Source organism: Podarcis bocagei, assembly GCF_964188305.1.
Source record: "Podarcis bocagei genome assembly, chromosome: 5".
Classification (NCBI taxonomy): Eukaryota; Metazoa; Chordata; class Lepidosauria; order Squamata; family Lacertidae; genus Podarcis; species Podarcis bocagei.
In genome coordinates this window covers 55,741,578-55,768,681 of record NC_138129.1, presented here as the reverse complement: position 1 = coordinate 55,768,681, position 27,104 = coordinate 55,741,578, and the positions used below count along the sequence as shown (strand labels likewise).

At 46.1% G+C, this 27,104-nt stretch overlaps 2 protein-coding genes across 6 annotated transcripts in view; both read right to left on the bottom strand.

Moving 5' to 3' along the window:
• Positions 1-19,388, bottom strand: LOC308586513 (cytochrome P450 4B1-like). Of its 5 annotated transcripts, none has more exons than XM_081193186.1 (12): positions 19,076-19,388; positions 17,397-17,538; positions 16,436-16,480; positions 9,195-9,322; positions 7,109-7,239; positions 5,866-6,017; positions 4,118-4,224; positions 3,746-3,936; positions 2,974-3,107; positions 2,295-2,359; positions 912-994; positions 1-581 (listed from the first exon to the last, which is right to left on the bottom strand). In XM_081193186.1, exons 1-12 carry the CDS (start codon positions 19,271-19,273, stop codon positions 413-415), a joined length of 1,545 nt encoding a protein of 514 aa, XP_081049312.1. In that variant the 5' UTR covers positions 19,274-19,388; the 3' UTR covers positions 1-412. The 5 variants fall into 5 exon arrangements, 4 of the variants coding, with proteins under 4 accessions (XP_081049312.1, XP_081049313.1, XP_081049314.1 ...); XM_081193187.1 differs by having other exon boundaries at positions 413-581; positions 2,255-2,359; XR_014007919.1 differs by having other exon boundaries at positions 515-581; positions 912-1,234.
• Positions 19,389-19,807: 419 nt separating this feature from the next.
• LOC308586517 (cytochrome P450 4B1-like) overlaps positions 19,808-27,104 on the bottom strand; it is a 34,678-nt gene continuing 27,381 nt past the window's right edge. The window contains exons 11-12 of the mRNA XM_081193199.1: positions 22,426-22,508; positions 19,808-21,860 (exon numbers count right to left, since the gene is read on the bottom strand). Coding sequence (XP_081049325.1) covers positions 21,692-21,860; positions 22,426-22,508 — 252 coding nt within the window. The 3' untranslated portion in view covers positions 19,808-21,691. The remainder of the gene's footprint in view (positions 21,861-22,425; positions 22,509-27,104) is intronic.

Sequence of the window (27,104 nt, the reverse complement as noted above, 5' to 3'; positions counted from 1 at the left end):
TTTGGATAATCTATGTTTATTTATATATAAACACATATGGAGCATTCTGACTTAGCTCCTTCCTCTTTCTCATCAGATAGCAAAGAGAAAAAACAATGGACAATCGTAACACAAACATCCTGTCTCCGTCACTTCCCACACTGTGGAGTCAAAACATACACCGTTATGTGATAGACAACAACCCCATGACTGCAATCATGGAGCAGGAATTCTAACAATTAACAGGGTCATATATAGGTTGGTCTCACATCAGCTGTTCTGTGGGAAGGGTCCTGAACACTTTTTAATATGTCGCAACTATCTGCTGTGTTTTTAAAATGTGTAATTTACCTGTAAACCTTCTTAGAAAAATATTTATTGGCAGGAATTGAGAGTCCAGAAGCAAGCATTACTACTCTGGTAACAGCAGCCATCAGTGGAGAGCCTTCAGCTTCAGATATATCCCATTCATGGATCGGGTGACAATTTGCGGCATGGGAATCGGGAGGTTGGCAGGATCAGGAAAAAGCTCAAAGTGCAGGAGTGTCAATGCAAGAGCAATCTTCATCTCATTCATGGCAAACTGCTGTCCAATGCAGTTCCTGAGTAGAATAAAGGGCAACATTACATTACAAACAGAAGAGCATTCTGCACATGGTCAAATCAGGGCCTTTTTGGTTGTTGCTCCTTCACTTTTAGATTTCCCTTCCCAGAAATGAATGTCTGGCACCATCTTTGTTCTCCTTTGTATGCCCTACCCTTTTAAGTTTTTGAGTATATATTGTTTTATGCTGGCAGCTAATTCTGCCTTGCTGTGGACTCATTCACAATTTTATAAGCCTTGAACACAGTTGTGTCTTTCATGGAAGATTAATGTAAAAGTCTCCTTTTATGGAGGAAACAGTACAAAATCTAGGTGAGAAAATATTTACCTTGGCCCTGCAGAAAAAGGCAAGAAAGCATATGGGTGGCGATGGTTTGAATTCTCTGTGGAGAATCTTAGAGGATTGAACTCCTACAACAGAAAATAAGTCATGGAACTTTGTATTAGTATGGCAACAGATATAGTGGCAAAAGAGCTAAAGGAAAAAGGGGCATTCACAAAAAAGAATACTGTTCTATACCCACTTACCAGGTCATAATGCTCATTGAGCTCCATGGGGCTTAGTTCTGTATAGGATTATAGGACTACACTCTTAGCAACATGTTTTCCCCAATGTAATCTGAAGGAAAATTCCTTCACATCTATAAATGCCTGGGCCAAATGAGACATGATGTTAATTGCATCAGTGTGCATGTTTTTAAAACTGTACACAGTCATTGGGGTGTCTGACCAGCAACAGGGCTGCAGGGCTTGGGAGGGAAATGCTAACCATTCCCCCCTGCTGTGGTGCTGATGTTGCTCCTGAAGTTGCTCTTTGAATGGAGAGGGAAGCCTACACAGTTTTTGTAAGCAGCACTTTAGGGACTGGTGGGTGGGTGGATTTTTGGCCGAATACTTCCATAGCTCCTGACCTGGATTAGGAATGTTTTCTCGATTAGGATTCCACAGCAGCTTTGCCAATATATTTTGCAATGGTTTTCTTTTCGCAATACATTTTTGCCATTTTGTAAGTGCGTAAGCAACATTTTAAGAATCATAACTACATAACATGTGGCCTGTCCTTCTACTTAATTAGTACAGTATCTTCCTCATACCGTTCTTATCCAATTCTGTAGAGGGACACTCTAAGCTTGACATCAGAGTTGTACGAAGATATATCCAAACATTTTTCTTTTTACTAACAGCTGCTGGCAGGAAAGGGATTTGGATCAGAGTCATGGCATAGGGAGGAATTTAGCTCTACATGCGCACACATGCACAGAAACACACAGAGAGACACACATGTTTTCCCCAGCATCTCTCTCTCATGCACACACTCTAGAGCTGGTAGTATCTACATAGGAAAATGCAGGCATCACTTGTGTTTATATGTTTCTGCTCCACATTTAATATCATATCAGGGGGTAGATAGTTTGGCATTAGGCCATTGATATGGGGCAATGGACTAAATGTGCCTTTCTCACTTCCAAACTGGAATACTTCTGGATGTGTTTACTAAGGTAAAACAAGCAAGAAACTGGTAAAACAAAACACTGGGATAAATCCACACATCTAGTCACACAGTGTTAGTGTGACAAACAATTGGCCTCTTTTCTTAAAGAAATTGTATGCGTCTATGGCAATTATTCCACCATCTTTTTCTCAAAACATGTCAACTTCTCTCAGTCTCACCAGAAAGGTCTTGCTTAGGCTTTTCTTCTTTTATTATTACCTCAGGATTTTCCCAAACCTCAGGATTTCTATGAAGACCATAAATATCCAATATAGTTAGAAAGCCTGTGGAAAAAAAGAGACATCATCTAGTATCATTTCGTCACCAGTGATATTATGTAATGAGAATTAATTGCTATCCAGTGGCATTTACCAAGACATTCATTCTCAATAACTTGCTGCAAAGACTGGCAGTTTTTCAGAGTTGTTGCACGGATAACCAGGATGATTCTGCACAGAGTACAGGAAGGCAGCTGGAAAGCATACGACTGTGCTTTCCTGGTCATGTAATATTTGTTTGTTTGCCCAAGGAATTCATTTAGGTGTAGGTGGGGCCTCAAGAGATGGTCCATCTAAGGCCTAGCAGCTCCTGAAAGTGTCCATCTGAACACAGGGGCTGTGTACCTCTGTGTAGGCATGCACACCTGTGTGTGTCCTCCACATATTCCGTGTGCACGAATGTGAGTGTGTGCAAGCAAGATTGTGTGGTGGCCGCATCACAGTTCTCAGTAACCCCACAAGGTAGGCCAAGGGTGAATGTGGTCCAGAAAAGGTTAGAAACCCTTGATGGAAGTTAAGTGACAGTGGAATTGAATAATGAGAACAGTGTAAGAATGAAGATGGAAGAGGAAGGGGCGAGTTCAAAGGAAGTCTGCAGAAGGGAGAGAGGGGAAACCTACCTTTTGGTAAGGTTCGTCCATCAACAAAAGTCACAGGAGAATCCACTTCTCGTGCTATAAGAGGTACTGGAGGATAAAGCCGAAGGCTCTCCTTAATGCACATGGTGCTGTATGTCATCTTTCCCAAGTTGTCCCTTAAAGACACAGCCCAAAATTGCCAGATTTAGGTCTCATAACTGTTTTTTAAGGGACGCGGGTGGTGCTGTGGTTGCCTTGGGCTTGCCGATCAGAAGATCGGCGGTTCAAATCCCCACGGTGGGGTGAGCTCCCATTGTTCAGTCCCAGCTTTTGCTAGTGGTTCGAAAGCACGTCCAAAAGTGCAAGTAGATAAATAGGTACCACTCCAATGGGAAGGTATATGGTGTTTCCATGCGCTGCTCTGGCTTTGGAGTTCCGTTGTGCCAGAAGCAACTTAGTCATGCTGGCCACATGACCTGGAAAAACTGTCTGCAGAGAAATGCCGGCTCCCTCGGCCTGTAAAGCGAATTGAGTGCCACAACCCCAGAGTCATCTGAGACTGGACTTAACTGTCAGGGGTCCTTTACCGTTACCTTTTACCTTTTTAACCATTTATTAAGATGTAGCAAATAGGGTTCGAGAGCATAGGATTAGGCCAATTTCCCTGGAACCTAACGAACCTGAGACTTGTAGTCAGAGTACTCTGACCCTAAAACACTCTGCAGTGTTGCTATCCCTTCATCTTCTCTTAATTTCTGAGAAACCCATAAAGCAGGAAATAAACATTTAAGGTTGAACAAGAATTTAGTCTGACCATTGTATCTCTTCCTGTTGCCCAAGAAGCTCCATGATCTCCTCTCTGCATCTCTGCTGATGTTCAGGGTTCTGGGCCATACAATAAAAGAGCCAAGAGATTCCACTAGCTGTGGTATCATGACCTTCGAACATGAATGTGTCCACTTCTGCACGTATGTCTTCATCTGGCAATGGATTTCCATTTTCATCCTAACCGCACAGGGAACATAGTGTTTTATAGGATTGGTGAGAACCAATATTTAAAGTCCTCCAAGACCCTCCTCCCTCTCCCAGCTCACATTAAACCTTTCAAAGAAGGTTGGTGATGGCTGGAAAGGCCCTTAGCAATATAGCATGGCAGGCCTAGGTGCATTATTTCTACAATGTCCACCTTTGCGCAAAGAAGAATATCCAGGAAGTCCAAATGCCTCTTCTTCAGAATCTTTTCAAGCTCTTTCTCATTCTTGAGGGAATCCTTCCTCTCTCTTATTACCTTCTCTGCATTGAAAACATACAGTATGAACTGAATAAAGCTATATGCAAGAGGCAAGCAAATATATTTAGATTGTGTTTTGCTTGGGGTAACAAATACTTTTATTAGCTGAGCTCTGAAAAGGAAGCTTAGAATGATCAGTAGCTTAAAGAGCTAAAAGTTTTCAGTCCAAATTCCAGTCCACAGTTGGGAGCATTAAGGCTTCCAAATGCTGGTTTCTGGGAACCACAGGAGGGGGAAGTTCCTTTGTGTTTAGGTTCTGCTTCCTAGGTTCCCACCGGCATCTAGTTGACCACTGTGAGAAAGGATGCTGCACTAGAATGGGCTATTGGCCTGATCCTGCAGGCTATTCCTATGTTCTTAGGAATTTCAGAAATAGACTGGAAAGAGAAGCTGCTGAATTGCAACTCATTACCAAACTTAAAACCATGGAGAGACCTGGTTTGAACAAAGACATTGGATTCTTTTTATTTATTTATTTATTATTTTGACTATGGCAGACCAACACGGCTACCTATCTGTAACTATACATGACTAAGCCATTCTTCACCTTCTCACCCCTTGCCTTTTCCTGTAAGACCTATTGCAGTCGTTAAGAGTCGTCAACAAGCTCATCTCAGCTATCTGTCAATCTCCCATTCCCACCACCCTTCTGAGTAATACCCCTCCCCACCTTCTCACTATATAGAAGGATCTGGCAACTTCTGTTTCAGTGTATCTGAAGAAGTGTGCATGCACACGAAAGCTCATACCAAGAACTAACTTAGTTGGTCTTTAAGGTGCTACAGGAAGGAATTTTCTTAGAGAGAGTTATCATGTTGGGATTAAAGCTTCACATAGGAGAAAGCTAAAAAGGAGAAGAAGTCCCAGGATATAGGGAAGATGAGAATCCAGATGCAAACTCTGCCCTTTCACACACACACACACACACACACACACACACACACACACAACCACACAGAGGTTTCCTCAGGGTCTTTTGGACGTTTAACAATTCAGTAAAGGTTACATGATCTCCAGAAATCCAGGGAGAAATCCTGAACAGGAATGATGTGGGAAAAGGACAATGAAATATTTCTCTGGGGACAGAGAGAAATTATTGAATTGGCTGCATTCATGACAATTCTCAGAAGTATAAGAAAGATATATTCATTATGTTAGGCAAATGATCAGATTTTAGGGTTCCAGAAAGAGAATTCATGTTATTAGGAAGTATGAGAAGAATTGGTAGGGAGGTAAATATAATGCCAAGGTGCTGGTTGATTTCATTTATAAAATTTCACTTCTTATAAATAGAAAGTCCTTTCTCCTTATATAAATGATTGAGCACATAACTAGAGAAGAAGTTAAGTTGGAAAGGAGGAGGCAGTTATGTGTTTTCTTAATTTTGCTTCAACCTTTTTCATTTCTAGTCTCTCTATTATAATAAGACCATTGTTAAATTAATTTAAAAAAATTTGTCTTGCTTTTCAAGTGCATCATACCAACACTTACAATTTTTAATTTTCCTTATGGTACTGAAACACTATCTTCTTTTATTTTGAATTTTTTTATTAGGAAATAAAATTATATATTAGCTCAGAAGAAGAGGAGGAGGAGGGGGAGCAGGAAGGAAAAGTTGTTGCCAGGAAGTAAAAAATACATACCTGTGTGATGGTGGGCTATTTTGCAAGCTTTGTAAAACTGACGCCCTTTGGAGCTCAACCAGTAAATGAGATCATTGTGATGCAATGGTGTTTTCAGTCTCTGATAAGCCAGGAACCCAAGATCAAAAACAGTTTCAATATAGGAATTTTCTCTGTGGACAGTGAGAAATGGAAACCAATATAAACACAAAAAAACAAAAATGACTTTGTAAGAGCCAACAAGCTGATGATCAATCCAGATAAGTCTGAGGTACTGTTGGTGCGTGGTTCCCTAGACTAGATGGGTTGTGATGGAGTGGGTATGTGGTTTGGGGGTATTTCTGGCAGCCTTGGTGGCCTGTAGTGCCCTCAATCAGCTTTGGCTGGCAGCCCAGCTGCACTCCGATCTGGACAGCGATAGCCTTATTTCCATTGTCTATACTCTGGCTACCTCTATGTTCAATTATTGCAACACCTTATGTATAGGACTACCTCTGAAGACAGTTTCAGAAACTTCAGCTGGTGAATAATAATAATAATAATAATAATAATAATAATAATAATAATAATAATAATAATAATTTATTTATACCCCGCCCATCTGACTGAGTTTCCCCAGCCACTCTGGGCGGCTCCCAATCAAGTGTTAAAAACAGTACAGCGTTACATATTAAAAACTTCCCTGAACAGGGCTGCCTTAAGATGTCTTTTGAATGTCAAGTAGTTGTTTATCTCTTTGACATCTATTTGGCGGCCTTGAAGCTCACCAGGGTAACATGTTTTGAGCATATTGCACAAATTCTGGCCTGACTGCACTGGCTGCCGATTAGTTTCTGATTACCTGGTACCTTCCATGGTGAGCTAGGCCTGGCAGGACCGCTTACTCTATGGCCTTAACCCCTTTGTGCATTAATTAGACTTAAGCATGCTGGTTATATGAGGCTGGTTATCTCACAATAAGAACAAACAAATTGGTCCAGGGGTTAGAGGAAGGAACCCAGGGTCATCCATTGAAGCTGACAGTTGGAAGATTCATCACAGACAAGCGAAACTATTTCTTCGCACAGTTAAACTATAGAATTTACTCCCCAAAGATGTAGTGATGTCCATCATCCTGAATGGCTTCCTTAACCATATGCAGATCGCAGAGGTGACTGCAATCTTGGGCTTGCTTCTCATGACACTCCTAGCGCATGACACAGAAAAGAAGGTCTGTATCTGTCTGGGACACCCACCTTCTCTGAAATGGGGATTTTATACTGACCTGTCCGTTTCAGCATTTTTCTGGTAGCTGAAGGCACATTTCATAATAGTATCAAGAGTCATCAGACTGACATGTTCGAACATCTCCACTGATGCTGTGGGGTTGCTGAGTACCAGCTTTCCCCATACATCCTAAGATTTTAGGAAAGGGAAAGAAATGAGAATAGAGAAGTCTCCTGAATGATTAGATGATTCAATATTAGATACGATGTTGCATTTGTAGAACTCAGCAGGGAATAGGGGTTAAAGTAGGACTGGTTGGCTCTGCCTGTCATTAGCTCTGGCTCCACTTACTGATGGCCTCTTTGCCTTCTATCCTCCTAGTCCCAATGGGCATCAGTCACTACCGTCTGCTAAGCAGCTTCCTCCACTGCAGGGGTAGGCAACCTAAGGCCAGGGGGCCGGATGCAGCCCAATCGCCTTCTAAATCCGGCCCAGGGACAGTCCGGAAATCAGCGTTGTCAGGGGTTCAGGGACAGAGGCACAGGTGAGGGGGGAGACGGAGAGCGATGGGGAAGAATCCCAGGACTGTGAGGAAGAGGAGGACAATGACTTGAGGTCTTCCATGAGTCTCTCAAGTGAATCGGAGGATTCCCAGAAGGGGGCGCCCCTAGTCAGGCCAAGGGGGTTCACAGGGGGGACATGCCAGGGGCAGGGAAGCAGCAGGGAAACCCCGAGTGGGAGTGGGAGATCGGGGCCGGCTTCCCAGCAGGAACGAAGTGAAGAGAGTGGAGTTCCCAGTGTGACACACGGAGCAGAGCAGGAAGGAGACAGGGGAAGGAGATCGGGGCAGAACGTCCTGCCGGAAGAGGCGGAGAGTAGTACAGGGAGTAGTGTAAGTGTCAAGAGGAAGGTCAGGGGTAGCGAACGCGCGCCAAGTTCAAATGTGGAGGCGCGCGGAAATGGAGAGAGCCCGGAGGAGGAGCCTGGCCCCAAAGCACGAAGGAGGGGGGAACAGGCATCTCAGGAATCCGCTTCAGGAGAGAGCAGGAGGGAAGGGACCCAGGGGGGCAGAAAGACCCTGCGGAAAAGGAAAGACAGGAAGAGGTGGACTAGCACAAGCCTCTTAAGCTGGTGTAGGGGCGGGACCGATTCAGAGGGGACTTAAAACGTCTAGGCTAAGAGACGCGGGGCTGCGCGCCTCGGTTGTGAAAGCAATAATGAACTGCAATAAACATCCTTGTATATAAGAAGAACCTGGCGTTGGTCTTTTGTGAGCTGAGACCTGAGGCAGCCCTGACAAGCGTGTTTTTACATGAGTAGAATGTGTGCTTTTATTTAAAATGCATCTCTGGATTCTATGTGGGACATAGGAATTCGGTCACCCCCCCCAAAAAAAAATAGTCTGGCCCACCACATGGTCTGAGGGACAATGGACCAGCTCACAGTTGAAAAAGGTGCTGACCCCTGCTCTACTGGCTGGTAAGCGTATCTCAAGGACACACATAAAGCCTTTTGATTCAGGGGAGATGTGGAGAAGAATGAGGAAGCATCAGACAGACAGAGAGAGGGAGAGAGAGTTTGTGTGTCATAACTAGACATTGGGGGGAAATGTATTTGTTCCTGCAGAAGTCATTGCCTGCAACATAAAGGACTGCTCAACTAGCCTCATACTTTCACAGGTACTCCAGACTCAAACTTTTCAAAAGAACTTTGTGTTATGGAAGATGTTTTGACATACAATTCTAGCTAATACAACACTGCACAACCCTTCAAAGTGATGCATTCAAATATTCCACAAAGAAAGCTGATGGTAGTCAGCATCTGTCTGTCCTGAAAATATGGATGAACTAATTAAGACAATATCAAGTGCCACAGGTTATGAAGGAATTTTAGAATTCAGTACTGCTGCAAACTCATTGCCTGAGACCCAAAGGGCTGCTCAACTAGCTTCACACTTTGATGGGGGCTTCTGACTCAAACTTTTCAAAAGATCTTTGTGGTATGTCAGAGGAGGTTTTCAGGTCAAAGAAAGAGTCTGCTCTGGCCCTCTGAGTCTGCTCAAAGCAAGACTGAGAACATGAAGATGGATGAGCAACTTCTTAGACTGGAGCTGACCTCCTGAAAGTAGTAGTGGGGTTTCTTACCAGCATCTCCTTGACTGATTCTGCCATAAGAGTCACATAAGGCTTCAGAATATTGTAATGGAATCCGGGAGTCAGCAATTTCCGGTGCTGCTGCCACTTTGGCCCATTCAGGATGAGAAGTCCCCTTCCTGCCAAGGAAAGGAAGAAAAATGAGGAACAGAAGCCCAAGATAATGTTGTCTTTCATAGGCACATACACCAGGGTCAGGGTCACATGGGAAATTATCCACCACAGATGACAGGGTTTACAGCACTATATTTGACCCATTGAATTAGGCACTTAATTGCTGGAACAATTCAAGTTAAGAATCTATTTACCTACTAAAGGATTTCTGAAACATGGAATGCAGTGTGTATATTTCCTTACAACCCGAGAAGTCCATCTTCATAGACTCTATAAGGACAGACTTTTGAGATTGTAGGGAAACATCCTATAGAGTCTGATTCCTGAGCAAAATGGGCAGAAATCAGTTGGCCAGAGGAATAAACCTGGCACTGAAGCCTCCTGGAAGGCACCAGTGGGGAAGGCACCAGCTTAACAAATACTAGCAGCTTCCCATAGACCCAAAGGAAGTTTGAACTTTGAAAGCTGAGAATATATGTGTCAGGGGTTCAGAAGCAGAGACGCAGAGAAGGGAGGAGACAGAGAGCGAGGGGGAGGAATACGAAGGAAAGATGAGTGGGGATGACGAACCGAGATCGCCGAGCTTATCCAGTGAGTCCGAGGATTCCCAGAAGGGAGCGCCAGCAGTCAGAGCAAGGGGGGAAAGCAGGGGGACACCCCAGGAAGAAGGGTCCAGAGAGGAATCAGAGAGCAGCAGTTGGAGATCGGGACCCACGTACCCAGACGGGAACAGCGGGGAGAAAGGGGACCAGATATCGGGTTCCGGAGGCTTTCAGAAGGAGGGAGGGCATGAGTCAGGAGTAGTCACGCCCACCTCGGGGAGCGACGAAACGATCAAGAGGAAGGTTGAGAGTTGGGCGCGCGCGCCAAGTTCAAATGTAGCGGAAGCTGGCGCAGTAAGCAGCCCAGAGAGTGAACCAGGTCCCAAAGCCCGTCGCAAGGAGGCGGAAGGGTCAGGGGGGTCCGCGTCAGAAGAGAGTAGGAAAAAGGAGACCCCGGGGGGCAGAAGGACCCAGAGACGGAGGGAAAGGCGCAGGAGGTGGAGCAAGGCTAGGGTATTAAGCTGGTGTGCTAGAGGCGGAGACTCAGACGGGTCTTCGCCGGTCTGACCTAGAAGAAGTAGGGCTGCATATTGCAGTTTGGAAATGGAAGCTGTAATCCAATAAAGACTCTTTTAACCTGAACGCTGGCTAACGTGGTCCTATGTGAGCTGGGACTGAGTGGCAGCCCTGACAGTAAGACCCGTCTCTTTTAAGCTTCGGACACCTGATACCTCGCAGCGGAGGCAGAAGCAGCGAGAGGAGGAAATTGGTGTTTGGGAGCGAGCTCACAACGGTTGGCAGAGATGACGGAAGCAGAGAAAATTTCAGCGCTGCAACAGGCAGTGACCCAATTGAACGCGGAGGTACAGGCATCCAAGAAAAGGGAGGAGGATGCGGCAGCCGCCTACAGAGATCTCCACGCCAGGTTTGAAGCATTGGTTAAGCATGGGCAGCCAGGACCCAGACCGGAGGGGGTTGGGTTGGCACGGAGAGCAGGAGGGCTTGTGGCTCACTTCGATGGGAATTTACAACAGTACCCCAATTTTCGAGCAGACGTAATGTGCGCACTGCAACTGCTGGCGAAAGACTTTAGGGATGAGGAAGAGAAAGTGGGGTTTATACTATCCCATTTGCATGGGGATGCTAAAGCGTGGCTACGCAATTTGTGGAGGGATAAAGATCCGGCGCTTCAGAATGCAGATGCCTTTATCAAAGCGATGGATGCGTGCTTTTTATCTACCATTGACGTGGATCTTGCCCGACGGGAGATTCATGGACTGAAACAAGGGAGGGCGAGCGTACGCCAGTATCACGCCCGCTTTTTTGCGCTGGTCAGTGCCTTGGAATGGGACCGGGATTCGCCCCCAGTCAGAGACCTCTTCTGGGAGGGATTAAGCAGTGCTGTTAAAGACGAAATTGCGAGGGGGGAGAGGCCCCGGAGCACGCAGGAGGTGGTCCAAAGGGCGCTGACTGTGGGGGTGAGGCTGGAAGAACGTCCGTGGTGCAGAGACGAAGGACGTGGAGGGCGCGAAGCAGCGAGAAGTTTCTCTTTCGTTCCCAGGGACGCTACGCGTGCGCAATCTACACCTCCGCCAGGAGGGGGAGTGGAACCTATGGAGGTGGGAGGAGCCAGGGCTCAGTCAGCTACCAGAGCCCCTGCACCGGCGGCAGTCAAGACTAAACCTCCTAGAGGGACCAGGAAGTGTTATATATGCGACAGCTCTCAACACTTGGCGAAAGAGTGTCCCCAGAGGAGCTCCAAGCACACTGCAGCCTCCGCAACGGTGAAAGCGGCCACGCAACACAGCGAACACCAGCAGGGAAACGACGATGTCTGGCTGGAGACAGAGGCACTGGGGCCCAGCCAGACGCATCACTGAAGCAGTCCCCAGCGATCTTGCAACCCACAGACCCCCTCCCACCCAAACCAGTAGTGCAACTCACAGCATCTCTCCAGCTGCCCGATGGCGTCACTATCGAAGTCCCGCTTTCTGTGGATTCTGGAAGCAACGCAGACTTTATAGCACAGGATTTTGTGGAGCAGCACGCTATACAGCTATTGCCGGCCACTCTGCCCCTGCAAGTCGTCACAGTGGATGGCAGAGAGTTGCTGGGGGGGCAGGTGGTGAAGCAAACGCCGCCAATGGTGATGCGCCTTGGCAACCACAGGGAAGTCATCAGTTTTAACGTCACACGACTGTCGGACACACCCATTGTGTTGGGCATGAGTTGGCTGGACAGGCACAGTCCGACACTGGCTTGGTACCAGCGACAGCTGATCTTCGGCTCCTCTTACTGCGCAGAACACTGCATCCTGCCCGGACAGGAGGGAGAGGAGGAGGAATCACAACTGCAGTTGGGAACGTTGCAAGCAGTCCCCCACAAATACGCAGACTTTCTGGAGGTCTTCTGCGAGAAGGAGGCAGACAAGTTACCACCGCACAGGCAATATGACTGCAAGATTGACCTCCTACCAGGGGCGACGCTACCGAAGGGGAGGCTGTATTCCATGTCTGAGGATGAACTACAGGAACTCAAACAGTTCATAGATCACAATTTGGAGCGCGGTTTCATCCGGGAGTCCAGGGCAGTAGGGGGCAGTCCTGTTTTCTTTGTGAAGAAGAAGGACACGCCCCAAAAGAGGCTGGTGGTGGATTTTCGCCTCTTGAACAAGATGACCAAGCCCTCTGATTTCCCCATGCCCAGGATTGACGACCTACTGGCGACGGTGCGCAAGGGACGCGTGTTTACCAAGTTGGACCTGCGAGGGGCATACAATCTCATCCGCATGAGGGAGGGCGATGAGTGGAAGACAGCCATGTTCACGCCTCTGGGCACCTACGAGTACAGAGTGATGCCGTTTGGATTGCAAAACGGTTCTCACTGTTTTCAAGATTTCATGCATCATGTGTTGGCGGGACTCCTCTACAAGAAGTGCGTCTGCTTTCTGGATGACATCCTGATATTCTCCGAGTCGCAGCAAGCGCATGACCAAGACGTTCGGGAGGTGCTGGAGAGGTTGCAGCAGCATAGACTGTACGCCAAACTGGAGAAGTGCCAGTTCGACACGACGGAGGTGGATTTCTTGGGTTACAAGTTGTCGGACAAGGGGCTAGCCATGGACAGCGCCAAGGTGCGAGCGGTGTTGGATTGGAAGAGCCCGCGCAACCGGAAGGAGGTCCAGCGGTTTGTCGGCTTCGCCAACTTCTATCGCAAGTTTATCAAAGGGTTCGCGATGCAGACGGCGGCTATTACGGACACGCTAAGCTCCAAGAAAAAGAAATTCATCTGGACGGAGCAGGCAGAGCAGTCCTTTCAGGCACTCAAGCGTCTCTTCGCGTCGGAAGAGCAACTGCTGCATATCGACCCCAGCAGACCGATGCGGGTAGAGACAGACGCGTCCGATAGAGCAGTGGGAGCTGTCCTGCTGCAGAGGGACCCACAGGGGGTCTGGAGACCGGGAGCGTTCTACTCCAGAAAGCTCAGCAAGTCGGAGCAGAACTACACCATCTGGGACAGGGAGTTGCTTGCCATTCATGCAGCATTCAAAGCATGGAGGCACTTCCTGATCGGCGCCAAGCACACGGTGCAGGTCTGCACGGACCACAAGAATCTGGAGCACTGGCGCACGGCGAAGTTCCTGAACCAGAGGCAGATACGTTGGGCGGAGTTCTTTGCTGACTTCGATTTCCGAATAGAGTACGTCCCAGGCGACACCAACATCATGGCGGATGCACTGTCCCGAAAACCGCAATACCTCGAAGAGGCGACGCCAGCGGCAGCCATGCACATCTTCGCGCCAACAGCGTGGGCGTGCGCTTCAGCCACAGTAGACCTGGAGGCGGTGCGGCGGGCGTTGCAGGATGACTCATTCGCGCAGGCGAAGATGGCCGAGGTGCACAAGGGCACGGCGAAGAGCGACGAGTTCCACATACGGGACGGCTTGCTCTTACGTAAAGGGGCCATCTACGTGCCTGGAGATGAACTTCGCGCCAAGGTACTGCAGCAGTTGCACGACGCACCCACGGCCGGGCACTTTGGCACGGAAAAAACGGTGGAATTAGTCGCAAGGGACTTTTGGTGGCCCAGACTGAGAGGGGAAGTCGCGGACTACGTCGCGAGGTGCGACACCTGCCAGAGGGCCAAGCCGGTGCACAAACCACCGGCGGGACTGCTCGAACCGCTGCAAACGCCGTTTGAACCGTGGGAGAGGGTGGCCCTGGACTTTGTCACGGATCTACCCAGCTCGAGAGGCAAGACGGCTGTACTAGTGGTGGTGGACTTGTTCACCAAGATGGCACACTTCATACCGTGTGCGAAGGTGGCCACGGCAGAACAAACAGCCAAACTGTTCATAGATCACGTGTTCAAAGTGCACGGGCTGCCGCGGTCTATACTGTCCGACCGCGGTCGCCAGTTCATCTCGAATTTCTGGCAGAAGCTGATGGGCTTCCTGAACGTCAAAATCAACCTGACATCAGCGAGACACCCGCAGACCAACGGGCAAGCGGAGAGGGTCAATGCCATCATGCAGCAGTACCTGAGATGCTATGCCAATCAACAGCCTGCGACGTGGGTGGATTACCTGCCGCTCGCCGAGTTCGCCTACAACAACACGAAGCACGTGTCCACAGGGGTGACACCGTTCTTCGCCAACAATGGGAGGAATCCCAGAACCTTCCCGGGACTGGACAGAGTGGGGGAAGGGGAACCGCAGACGGCGGACGCTTTCGCGTCTGAGTTGCAGGAGGTCCACGATCAACTCCGACGGCAGCTGGAGCTAGCGAAGCGCGCATACAAGGTGCAAGCGGACAAGCACAGGCGGGTTGGCGAAGAGATCCGAGTGGGAGACTGGGTCTGGTTGGCAGCCCACGCAGTGCCGACCAGATCGTTAGCCAAAAAGAAGTTGGGGCACAAGCAACTCGGTCCATACCAAGTCGAAGCGCAGATCAACCCAGTAGCTTTCAGGCTGGTGCTCCCGGAGGGTTCCAGGATGCATCCGGTGTTCCACAGGTCGGTGCTCACTCCCTACAGGACACCTCACAGGTTCCAGGAACCAGGAACAGCACCGAGTCCGTCTCAGGAGCGGTCGGAGGCGGGAAGATTGCCACAGCAGGACCCCATCAACGAAGTCACGGAGATTTTGGACTCCAGATGGGGGGAAGACGGAGTGGAATACCTCCTAGCCAGGGAGGGCACCCGGGCTAGTGCTAATAGCTGGGTGCCAGACTACGCTTTGGAGGAACCCCTGCTCAAGGACGAGTTTCATGCCCTTTTCCCACACAGACCCATGCCAGCAGGCTTCTTCGACGACTGGTTGTTCACGCCCACACTTTCCTCCAGCACGTTCCATGGCTTCGACTCGGACGGGGAGCCCGCACAGCGCACACATTCCCCAGAGGGGTCACCGGAGGGTTCGGCGTCCGACACCTCGTATTGGTGGGACGATCGGCCAGAGGAGCAGTGGCGCCGGAGGTGGCTGGAGATGCCAGGTCAAGCGACCGACGCAGAGACTGACATGGACGTGTGCGGGGAGGATCTCGGTTTCGAGCACGGCGGCACTGAAATGGAGGCGGAGCAGCTCACCGTTGACGAACGCGAGGAGGAAGACTCGGAGGTCTTCAGTTGGCGGCCAGCAACGAGGAGCGAACTGTATCCGGCATTCACTCCTGTGATGATGGAGCACCCTGCAACCACCCTTGAAAGTGGGGAGGGGGGAAGGGGGGGCTTCGAGGGGGGGATGGATGTCAGGGGTTCAGAAGCAGAGACGCAGAGAAGGGAGGAGACAGAGAGCGAGGGGGAGGAATACGAAGGAAAGATGAGTGGGGATGACGAACCGAGATCGCCGAGCTTATCCAGTGAGTCCGAGGATTCCCAGAAGGGAGCGCCAGCAGTCAGAGCAAGGGGGGAAAGCAGGGGGACACCCCAGGAAGAAGGGTCCAGAGAGGAATCAGAGAGCAGCAGTTGGAGATCGGGACCCACGTACCCAGACGGGAACAGCGGGGAGAAAGGGGACCAGATATCGGGTTCCGGAGGCTTTCAGAAGGAGGGAGGGCATGAGTCAGGAGTAGTCACGCCCACCTCGGGGAGCGACGAAACGATCAAGAGGAAGGTTGAGAGTTGGGCGCGCGCGCCAAGTTCAAATGTAGCGGAAGCTGGCGCAGTAAGCAGCCCAGAGAGTGAACCAGGTCCCAAAGCCCGTCGCAAGGAGGCGGAAGGGTCAGGGGGGTCCGCGTCAGAAGAGAGTAGGAAAAAGGAGACCCCGGGGGGCAGAAGGACCCAGAGACGGAGGGAAAGGCGCAGGAGGTGGAGCAAGGCTAGGGTATTAAGCTGGTGTGCTAGAGGCGGAGACTCAGACGGGTCTTCGCCGGTCTGACCTAGAAGAAGTAGGGCTGCATATTGCAGTTTGGAAATGGAAGCTGTAATCCAATAAAGACTCTTTTAACCTGAACGCTGGCTAACGTGGTCCTATGTGAGCTGGGACTGAGTGGCAGCCCTGACAATATGTATATGCTTGAGGCAAGAATATCACATTAAATTCAGGAATACATGAAATTAGTGAGAGAAAATACATACCAATCCATGGAATTACGAAGTCCTGTGTTATAAGAGGTTTAGGATCTGAATAGTGTAATAAATGAGATAAAATGAGTTTAGCATGAGATGGTAAAAAACTATTTGTGAGAACAAATTTAAATGTTTAATTTGCTAAATTGCACTCTGTTTCCTCAAGCCAGGCGATTCCTATGGGAACCCAGAGCTCCCTCACTTGCCTCTCCTTGCTTTTCAGCAGCCAGATCCAAGGCACACTCCCACATCTTTGCACATGAGAATTAAGAGGAACAACCTTTGCAGGCCAAGCTTACTCCAAGGTGTGACCATTACCTTCCCCAGCCTTGGGGACTCCACCCATTTGTTGGGCAAATAGTTGTGCTTCCCCCAATTTCCAAAATGAAATATCCAGTTCTGTAATGTACTTTTTGAATTTTGTAGTCTGCTGTGTGCCTTCTCTACCAATCTGATTTGAGCATTAAAGACTTGGGTAGAACTAGAGCTGGGAGCTGGGAGTTCTTTGCCTGGCAGGGAGGGACTGATGGGAATTGGAGTTCAAAACATCTTGAAGGCATCAGGTTGGGGAAGGTTGCTTTAGGATGCGCTTGGAATATGAATCACTTACATTTATTTATTGCCTTACAAAGAGCAGTGCAACTTACTGCATGAATAATGTTGACAGCCTTCAGCATACAGTGGTACCTCGGGTTACATAACACTTCAGGTTACATACGCTTCAGGTTACAGACTCCGCTAACCCAGAAATAATGCTTCAGGTTAAGAACTTTGCTTCAGGATAAGAACGGAAATCTTGCTCCGGCAGCACAGCAGCAGCAGGAGGCCCCATTAGCTAAAGTGGTGCTTCAGGTTAAGAACAGTTTTAGGTTAAGAATGGACCTCCGGAACGAATTAAGTACTTAACCCGAAGTACCACTGCATTCATGTAACTGAACGATGAGAGGGACAAAAGGTACAAATTTCTTACCGCCTCTGCTGTACACGGCCTTTGCATATTCAGGGTGGTTAATGCACAGGAAAGCCAAGAAATTTCCATACCAACGTGGATAACAGTGCGGGTACTTTTCTGTCCATGCAGCTGCGTTCAGGAATTCTTCTTCAGGTTTCATCTGTATCGGTAACCAGTTTACATCTTAGTTATTGTGATTAAGTGTTTAGTTCAGGATGAAAACAGATAATCAGGTAATGTAATAGTGTATAACTTTCAGCTGGGGTGCATGTGTAACAAAGGAATAATTCACCCACTTGGCTCAATCCTAAAACCACAGCCTTTTTAAACCTGTTTCTTTCTATTCTGCATTGGCCTCCCCTTATCAATCTCATTTCAGACTCTCAGGTGTAGAAGAACACACACTGGTTGAGCATGAATAAGCCATTGAACTATAAATGTTAAGGAGGGGGGGAAACAGCCACCAAAGAGTACATTTAGAAAAGCGTTTTTTCCTGTTGGAATAAATTGAAACATTATACACAAAATTATAATATAATATTTATGCCTGAATCTGTGGATCATTCTTCAACTTTAGGTAAAATTGGATAAGAGAAACAGGTCCATCACAAATGCAAACTGTTGCATGCCAAATATGGGAGTCAGGGTTAGAAGCTGAATATGGAATTAGAGATCAGCATATTGGGGAAGCCACAATACATGGCAATACCCTGTTCAAAATTTCAGCACTCCAACAGGAAAATGAAATGGATATAGATGTGAACCAAAGTCCACCTCCACCTGTAATCAATAAAGTTGTGGCCTTCCCCCCTCCCAAATTGTTGTCTTGTCAAGTATGTTCCTTTACACCATAGCCATTGCCTTCACACAGTAGGGAGGGGGCTATGACTAGGCCCACAATGGCCGTGTACGCTGCTCCTAGTGGGCAGCAGCTGTGGCCCCTTGTTGTCGGTCCTTCATTCAGAAGGTGCCAGGAGTCACGTCCCAGTGACTAGCTAATGTAGATTCCTTGGACAAATCTAAAGTTCCAACTGTCCAATCATGTGCAGCCAGTGAGTGGAGCCCAGTCTGCTGAACCAGCACAGCCATCCCCAAGCCTTGCAGAAGCCAGCAGACTGAATGACAACATTAATGAAGCAGCACATTTGATAGAAAATATCCTTTCAGAATGTGACATGAAGCTGAGAAAACATTTGGCTGGATTCCTGTCATCACACAATATGAATTGGAACTGATGCTCAAGAAAGTAATTATTCTGTGTCACATCATAAAGTTTAAATCCACTGATTTCATCTATCTTTCTGTGTTCCTGATGTAGTCTTTGCATGCCAACAACAACAAAAACCAGATTTATCCCTGTTTATGGTTAGTCCTGCAACACTTCCCTAGTTTCTCAATAGCTTTGATAGTGTGGTAATAGCTTCACTTGTGGGTTTAAGAAAACAGGTATATCAGCAGTTAATAAGCTAATGCCATGAGTATGTTGCACAATCTTTGTATGATCCTTTTAACTTCATTTACCAATGCATTACACCAAATAAAGTTTATTAGTTTCATAATGAGTGCCTTACAGTTTAGGCACAACTGGATGGTGACTGGTAACACAACATTCAGTCAATTTTCAGTTCCTTATTGAGAAACACAGTTTTGCAAAGAGAGACCCAACATCTCACCAGGAAAGTCAGAGATTCCCTTACCATGTGGATATGGCCATACAGCCAGTGGCTGGGAGGTCCTGGGAAACTCCTGAAACCCTTGATCAGTTTCTGCCTTATCTGAAATAGCTGGATGGCTTTCAGAGCAATGCAGGTGAAGATCAATGCCACAGTCCAATAGAATAACTGAGAGGAATTCGCTGGTAGCCAGGACCACAAGATATTGATTACAATTTCCATAACCAGCTCTCTGCTGCTTGCTTTGCTCCAGTAGCTAGAATAAGTCCTCAAAAGGTTTGCTGTTTTGCTGGCTTTGTCTTGTGAGCTGCATCAAATTACTAAAACAACTTTGTCGCAGGTGTTGCTTCAGGAATCTGGGAACTGTTTAAACCTCCACCCACACACTCGAATTAGTTTCACCCGCTGGGTGCAGAATCCTCCCCTTTTCCTCACTTCAGATCTGGACCAGATCACTGTTATTGGGAAATGTTGTTTTAATTAACTGCATGCAGGGTAATAATGTACTTTATCAATGGAAATATTGGTACACCCAGAATTCACTGATATTCAAAGAAGATTTCCCTCTCCCTCTCCCTCCCTCTGGCTCCGATGGCAGTTCCCTGACAGGTTATATCTAAAAAGTGTCTCCTTTTCTATAAAATTATTGTTTTATTTATATGGTAGTGTGTGTAAATTTAAATTGCTTGGTTAACCTTTTAAAAAAATGGTTAATATATTTCCATAAATTATACAAGAAGTCAATACAGTATGATATTTTTTCTTATTTGCAACTTCTAGATTTATTACATTCTTCTCTTATCATAGCAATTTATATTCCATAGTTCAGGAAATAAATATTTCTAAGAAGGCTTACAATTAAATTACACATTTAATAACTACAACAAATATTTGTTACATATTTAAAAAGTCTTCAGGATCCTTCCCACAGAACAGTTCATGTGAGATCAGCAAAAGGAGGGGGCATGTGTAATAAGAATTTTGAGGTCTTAGATATATAATAAATGTTCATAAATATACCAAGCAAACACGTACATAAATATATAAACCACATGTCTGAAGCAGCACAGGAAGACAGTCCTGAAACCATTTTGACTCCCAAGCCAACCAAATGTTTCTCTGCTAGGAGGGAGGAGGTGAAAAAAACCTTCCTTGTTACAGGAATTGGGTAATCACCATTTCAAAAGAATGGGCAGACTACCAGGAAAGACAATCAGATAAGGCATTATCAGATAACCTGGCAGACAGGAAAAACAACAACATTCAAATTTCTTTTGTAGACCACCTTTTCTGTGATGTAGATATGATGTTTGTGGTCTTGGGTTACACCCCTTCTGTGATGTATGTATGATGTATGGAGAGGGTGGTCTTGAGCTCCAGGGCAGGGAATTTAAAATGTCTGTATAAGGGCAGGCACACCTTTGTTCTGGGTCCTCCTCTGTCGTCCGGCATGTGAGGGGAGCACCCTGTTGCAACAGCTTTAATAAAGATCAGGCTTACTAGCTGCTTTGCTTCTCAATATTATCTGGATGGTCTCTGTTATTTTCTCCTACCAATAGAGAACCCACTTAAGGACTACAACACATGAGAAAGTCCAAAAGATCAGGATTTCTCCCTGTACAGAATAGTTATGATCTATTTATTATTAAAAAGGCTGATGCATACTTTGTTTTATTAAAAAAACAACCCCCAAAGTCGACAATGTAAAACATATAAAAAGTTAAAATCCAGGCATATTTGTAAATAACTGAAGCTCTGCAGTAGACAGGTTCAATAGGCACAGGAGATAGTTTGCCATAAAATCACAGCAAGGTAGCAAAGAATTCATGGCAATTAAATATCCTCTACCCCAACATCCCATCTGCCGGGGCAAATACTTGTCTAAAATAATTAACAGGGTCTTGGCTGGATAATGATTTGCTACCATCTTCTGGTAGCTATTTGCTCAACTAGTCTGATAGGACTGAGAAGAAGAAAGCTGCTGTTGAGCTAAGATAACTCCTAGTCTATTACTGTTTGAGGAGGTCAAATGAAAAAGAAAATTAACAGTTGCCCTTATTTGCCACTGTGTGAATTTTTCCAAGAAGGTAACTTATTTTAAATGTTACAGAAGGGGATTCATTCATGACCACATAATGTGTTTTCATGATTAACAGTAGGAATATGGCCACTGTCCTAAGTCCAGCCCCCCCAAATGAAGGTGACAGCCCATGCCCCATACATAATGTTCTTAATTAGAATATTAAAGTGTAATGGACAAAGAAAGGAACCCAAATAAGCGATACTCAAAGGAAATATCTTGCAAGTTGTGGACTTAAGTTAATCCAGTTCATTTATTTCAATGATTCTATTCTGAATATGACCTGGTAGGTTAAAGGAAGCTTGTTGGGTTGAGAACATAAAAGTGATTACTGAACGTTTTTATTGTAGTAATAGCTGACTAAAAATACTGAAAGAATCTATATTTGGAAATGGTGCTGTATTTTGAACCAGCTTCTGTATGCCTAGAGAGGACAACAATTCCCTTCAGAAGAAAAGCAGAAGTACACTGCATAATATTAATATTCATGGCCTTCCAATATTTATTGGCAGGAATTGATAGTCCTGAAGCAAACATTACTACCATGGAAATAGCAAGCATCAGCGGACAGCTTTCAGCTTCAGATATATCCCATTCATGGATCGGGTGACAATTTGTGGCATGGGAATCGGGAGGTTGGCAGGATCAGGCAAAAGCTCAAAGTGCAGGAGCGTCAGGGCAAGAGCAACCTTCATTTCATTCATGGCAAACTGTTGTCCAATGCAGTTCCTGAGTAGAATGAAGGGCAACATTACTGTTATGTACTGAAGTTCTCACCCTGGGCCAGCAGGGGGATACTGTAGATAGTTATGCAAATGAAGGATTGAAAGTGACGTTCAGTGATTGGATAGTTTGTATGCAAACGAAGGATCGAAAGTGACGTTCAGTGATGGGCTAGTTACAGAAAATGGTTACTGTTGCATTCTAGTGGAGTACTATATAAGCAGGCTGACTGAGCTCCTCAGTTCAGTTCTGTTCCAGCTTACAAATAAAGAGCTGCTTTGGAAGAATCGCTGTGTCGTCCAGTGGTCAGGGATCATAGGAGTTGTAGTCCCAAAACATCGGGAGGGCCGAGTTTGCCTATGCCTGATTTAGGCAGAGGAAATATTAATCCTAAAAAGTGAATCCAGGTATTGATTTGCATAGATCTGAAAATATTGGGCATCCAATAGTGTTCGGACTCATCCACAATTTTATAAGCCTTGAACACAGTTGTGTCTTTCATGGAAGATTAATATCAAAGTCTCCTTTTATGGAGGGAACAGTGCAAAGTATAGAGTGAGGATATATTTACCTTGGCCCTGTTGCAAAAGGCAAGAAAGCATATGGGTGGCGATGCTTTGAATTCTCTGTGGAGAATCTTAGAGGATTAAATTCCTACAACAGAAAATAAATCATGGAATTTTGGATTAGAATGGCAACTGATATAGTGGCTAAAAGAGCTAAAGGAAAAAGGGGCATTCACAAAAAAGAATACTGTTCTATACCCACTTACCAGGTGATAATGCCCACTGAATTCCATGGGGCTTAGTTCTGTATAGGATTATGGGATTGCACGCTTAGCAATATGTCTCTCCCCCCCCCCCCATGTAATCTGAAGGAAAATTCCTTCACATCAATAAATGCCTGGGCCAAATGAGACATGATGTTAATTACATTAGTGTACATGTTATTAATTATATTAGTGTACATGTTATTAAAACTGTACACAGCCATTGGGATGTCCATGTCTGACCTGCAGGGGCTAGGAGGGAAATGCTAACCTCCCCCCCCCCCGCTGTGGTGCTGATGTAGCTCCTGAAGTTGCACTTTGAATGGAGAGGGAAACGAATACAGTTTATGTAAACAGCACTTTAGATGGCAAATACCAGTCCAGGTGTGCATGTGGAATTTTGGCAGAACACTTTCATAAATCCTATTCTGGATTAGGAACGCGTTCTGAATTAGGATTCCTATGTACTCTTTTGACAATCCATCACAATAGAATATTACCTCTCAAAAGTAACTATTAAACCATTGTCAGAGGGGCACAGAAATTACATAAATCAACCAATATCTTTAAAGGAAGTACAAGAAGCAATTAAAAATTTAAAACCAGGAATGTTTCCAGGGCCTGATGGACTCCCAGGAGAATAGTATAAAGTTTTTAAAGTAGAATTGTAACCATGGCTAACTAAGCTTTTTAACTCAGTGCTAGAGGGTGGGCAAGCTTGACACACATCAAAATTAACTTCGATATTGATGCCCGAGAAAGACTCCACCTTACATGATTCATATAGGCTGATTGCTTTAATAAATGTAGACGCGAAACTATTCACAGCTGTGATGCTTAAGAGATTAAGATTAAGGAATATAGCAGACTCAATGTAATCTATGACTTGCAGCTACAAAATGTTCCAAGGACATTAATTTCACTTGATGCCTTTAAAGCATTTGATAGTGTTGAATGGTCGTATTTGAAACTCTTACATTCTAAATTACAATTTGGAAAAGAAATTCTTCACATGGTTCAACAAATTTATTCAAAATCTTCAACTATAATTACAGTAAATGAATACAATGCTGCTCCAATAAACCTCAGCATGGGCACCTGCCAAGGATGCTCTCTGTCTCCACTTCTATTTGCAGTGCCAATAGGGATCTTAGCTATACAACTACATGCAGATGCCCATGTAAAGGGAGTGAAAACAGGAAATGTTGAACATAATACGTTTGTGGATGCCACATTGAGAATGGCGCTTAGTTCTGTATAGGATAATGGTGCAAGATCCAATTGCTGTGCTTCCATCTTTGAAAGAACATTTAGAAAGGCAAAGTAAATCTAAAGAATTAATTTCCTTCCTGTTCACAATAGCCAGACCAGTTATTGTCCAATGATGGAAGGAAACTTCTAAAAATAACAATAGAGGCTTGTGTTAATAACATCTGGGGCATTGCTCTATCAGAATGCTTCACATACCATGGGTGATTAATCAAAGGCATCTCCAAAAAAGATACATTTGACATGATCTGATCTCCCCTTTTCTCTTTTATTGAAGAAGAACAGGGTATTTTAATGCCACCATCATCAGAGAGGTGTGTATGGAGAGGATATGTTAATTGAAAATGTATTGTACAGTGGTACCTCAGGTTAAGAACTTAATTCGTTCTGGAGGTCCATTCTTAACCTGAAACTGTTCTTAACCTGAGCTACAACTTTAGCGAATGGGGCCTCCTGCTACCGCTGCACTATTTCTGTTCTCATCCTAAAGTAAAGTTCTTAACCTGAGTTACTATTTCTGGGTTAGCAGAGTTTGTAACCTGAAGCATCTGTAACCTGAAGTGTCTGTAACCTGAGGTACCACTGTATTGTAACTGTATTGTAAAAACAGAATGAGGAGACTCTTTCAGGTGGTTCGTAATCTATCGGAACCACCTTCATCATCGGGGCCGGGTAGGGACCCCAAGATCTCCTGCAATGCTTTTACAAAGATTTTTGCAGATAAAGTCGCTCAGATTCAGAAGGAGGTAGACTCCACCGTGGGAGCAGGGCCAGGGCGGGAGAGTGCTAGAGTCCTGTCTAGTCATGTTATATGGGATCAGTTTCAATCTGTTACCTACGAGGATGTGGACAGGCTGCTTGGACGAGTGAAACCAACCACCTGCCTTCTTGATCCTTGTCCATCCTGGCTGTGAATGCTCTGCAAGGGAGCCTTCCCAGACCCGCTGAAAGAGGCGGTCATTAAACCGCTTCTTAAAAAAACATCTTTAGACCCAGCCATTATGGCCAACTATCGCCCAGTCCCAAATCTTCCATTCTTGGGCAAGGTGACTGAGTGGGTGGTTGCTGAACAACTCCAAGCACGCCTGGAGGATGCAGACCATTTGGATCCCATCCAGTCGGGATTCAGGCCTCACCATGGGACTGAAACTGCCTTGGTCGCGCTGGTCGATGATCTTCGATGGGCTAGGGACAAAGGTGAGAGTTGTTACCTAGTTCTGCTGGATATCTCAGCGGCCTTTGACACCATCGACAATAACATCCTTCTGGACGGTCTAGAGGGGCTGGAAGCTGGGGGCACTGTTATACTGTGGTTCCGCTCCTTTCTCCTGGGCCGTGTCCAGAAAGTGGTGTTGGGGGATGAGTGTTCAGATCCCTGGGCTCTCACTTGTGGGGTGCCTCGGGGTTCCGTCCTCTCCCCCATGCTTTTTAATATCTATATGAAGCTGCTGGGAGAGATCATCAGGGGGTTTGGGCTGGGTGTTCATCAGTATGCAGATGATACCCAGCTGTACCTCTCTTTTAAATCAGAACCAGTGAAGGCAGTGAAGGTCCTGTGTGAGTGTCTGGAGGCGGTTGGAGGATGGATGGCGGCTAACAGATTGAGGTTGAATCCTGACAAGACAGAAGTACTGTTTTTGGAGGACAGGGGCGGGTGGGTATGGGGGACTTCCTGGTCCTGAATGGGGTAACTGTACCCCTGAAGGACCAGGTGTGGAGCCTGGGAGTCATTTTGGACTCACAGCTGTTCATGGAGGTTAATTCTGTGCCCGGGGCAGCTGTTTATCAGCTCCATCTGGTACACAGGCTGAGACCCTACCTGCCTGCAGACTGTCTTGCCAGAGTGGTGCATGCTCTAGTTATCTCCCGCTTGGACTACTGCAATGCGCTCTACGTGGGGCTACCTTTGAAGGTGACCCAGAAACTACAACTAATCCAGAATGCGGCAGCTAGACTGGTGACTGGGAGTGACCGCCGAGACCATATAACACTGGTCCTGAAAGACATACATTGGCTCCCAGTATGTTTCCGAGCACAATTCAAAGTGTTGGTGCTGGGGACTTCTGGTTTGGAATCGCAAGCAGCAGGGAGCGCAGAGAAGCCGCTGAGAGCTTTTCCGAGCTTCATGGGGGCTTGGGGGCAACACAAAGGCACTGCGACCCCCAAAATCTCAAGGGGACACCCTTGAGGGATAAGCTATCCAGCAGCATTGGAGTGGTTCCAATGTTTTTTCGGGGTTTTTTTTAAAGGACCCGAGAACAACGGGACTGAGAAACGTGAATGGTAAGCTCTGCGGACCCTGTGTTGCGATGCCTCTAGCTCCTACTGGAAAAGCGACAAACCTCCGTAACTTTAAGAGCAGAACCCTTAGTGTTTCTGGAGTAATTCTGCGTTTAAATTTTTTGATTATACACTAAGTGAGATCTGGATGTAGAAGGATTTAATTAAGGAACCCGACCCGTTTATCGGAGTGAAAATGGTGCAGGATACATAGTTGTAAGAGTGAAGAAAGGAAGTGGCTATTCACCCGCTGTAGAAACAGAAAAGTGAAAGTCCTCAGCAATCTTTAAGCGAGGCGAAGGAAACTAAGTAAGATAAAAGTAACGAAAAAGACCTTTATAGACTTTGTATCTTTTTTGGGGGGAAGGCACTAAAAATAAGAGAATGAACTGAACAGAGTGGTTACAAAGAGATAAATACTTGGGAGCTTTAAACTTCAATACGGAAGCACAAGGGGGAAGAAGGGGAGAAGAGAAAGGACGAAATAAAACAAAGGCTTTAAAACAAAATAATAACTTCCACTCATTGCCCTTTTGTCTTAAATACTGAACCCTCTATAGTACAGCTAGGGCAATTGACTAAGCAAGAGTGTAAACTTTTGTTTCGCTTTTTTAAAAAACCTCAACTCTGGACTCTAACCCCCCCCCCCCACACACACAAATAACTTGGATTTTTGACTTCTTTTTTACTTCTTCTCTCTGAGTTGTTGGGAATTCTACATGAACTGAGCCAACAGGAATATAGACATATTTTTATTTGAACATCTACTTCCTCTTTTCGACCGAGTGGATTAAAGTTTGAATACCCCACATTCTTAAAGGTTTGGAGATTTGGATCTTTCTGGAATTGAACTATACTCAAACTATACTTGAACTGAGTCACTTAAGATTACTGGGGGATATATTCCTCCTCATCTGATAGACTGGATTTGA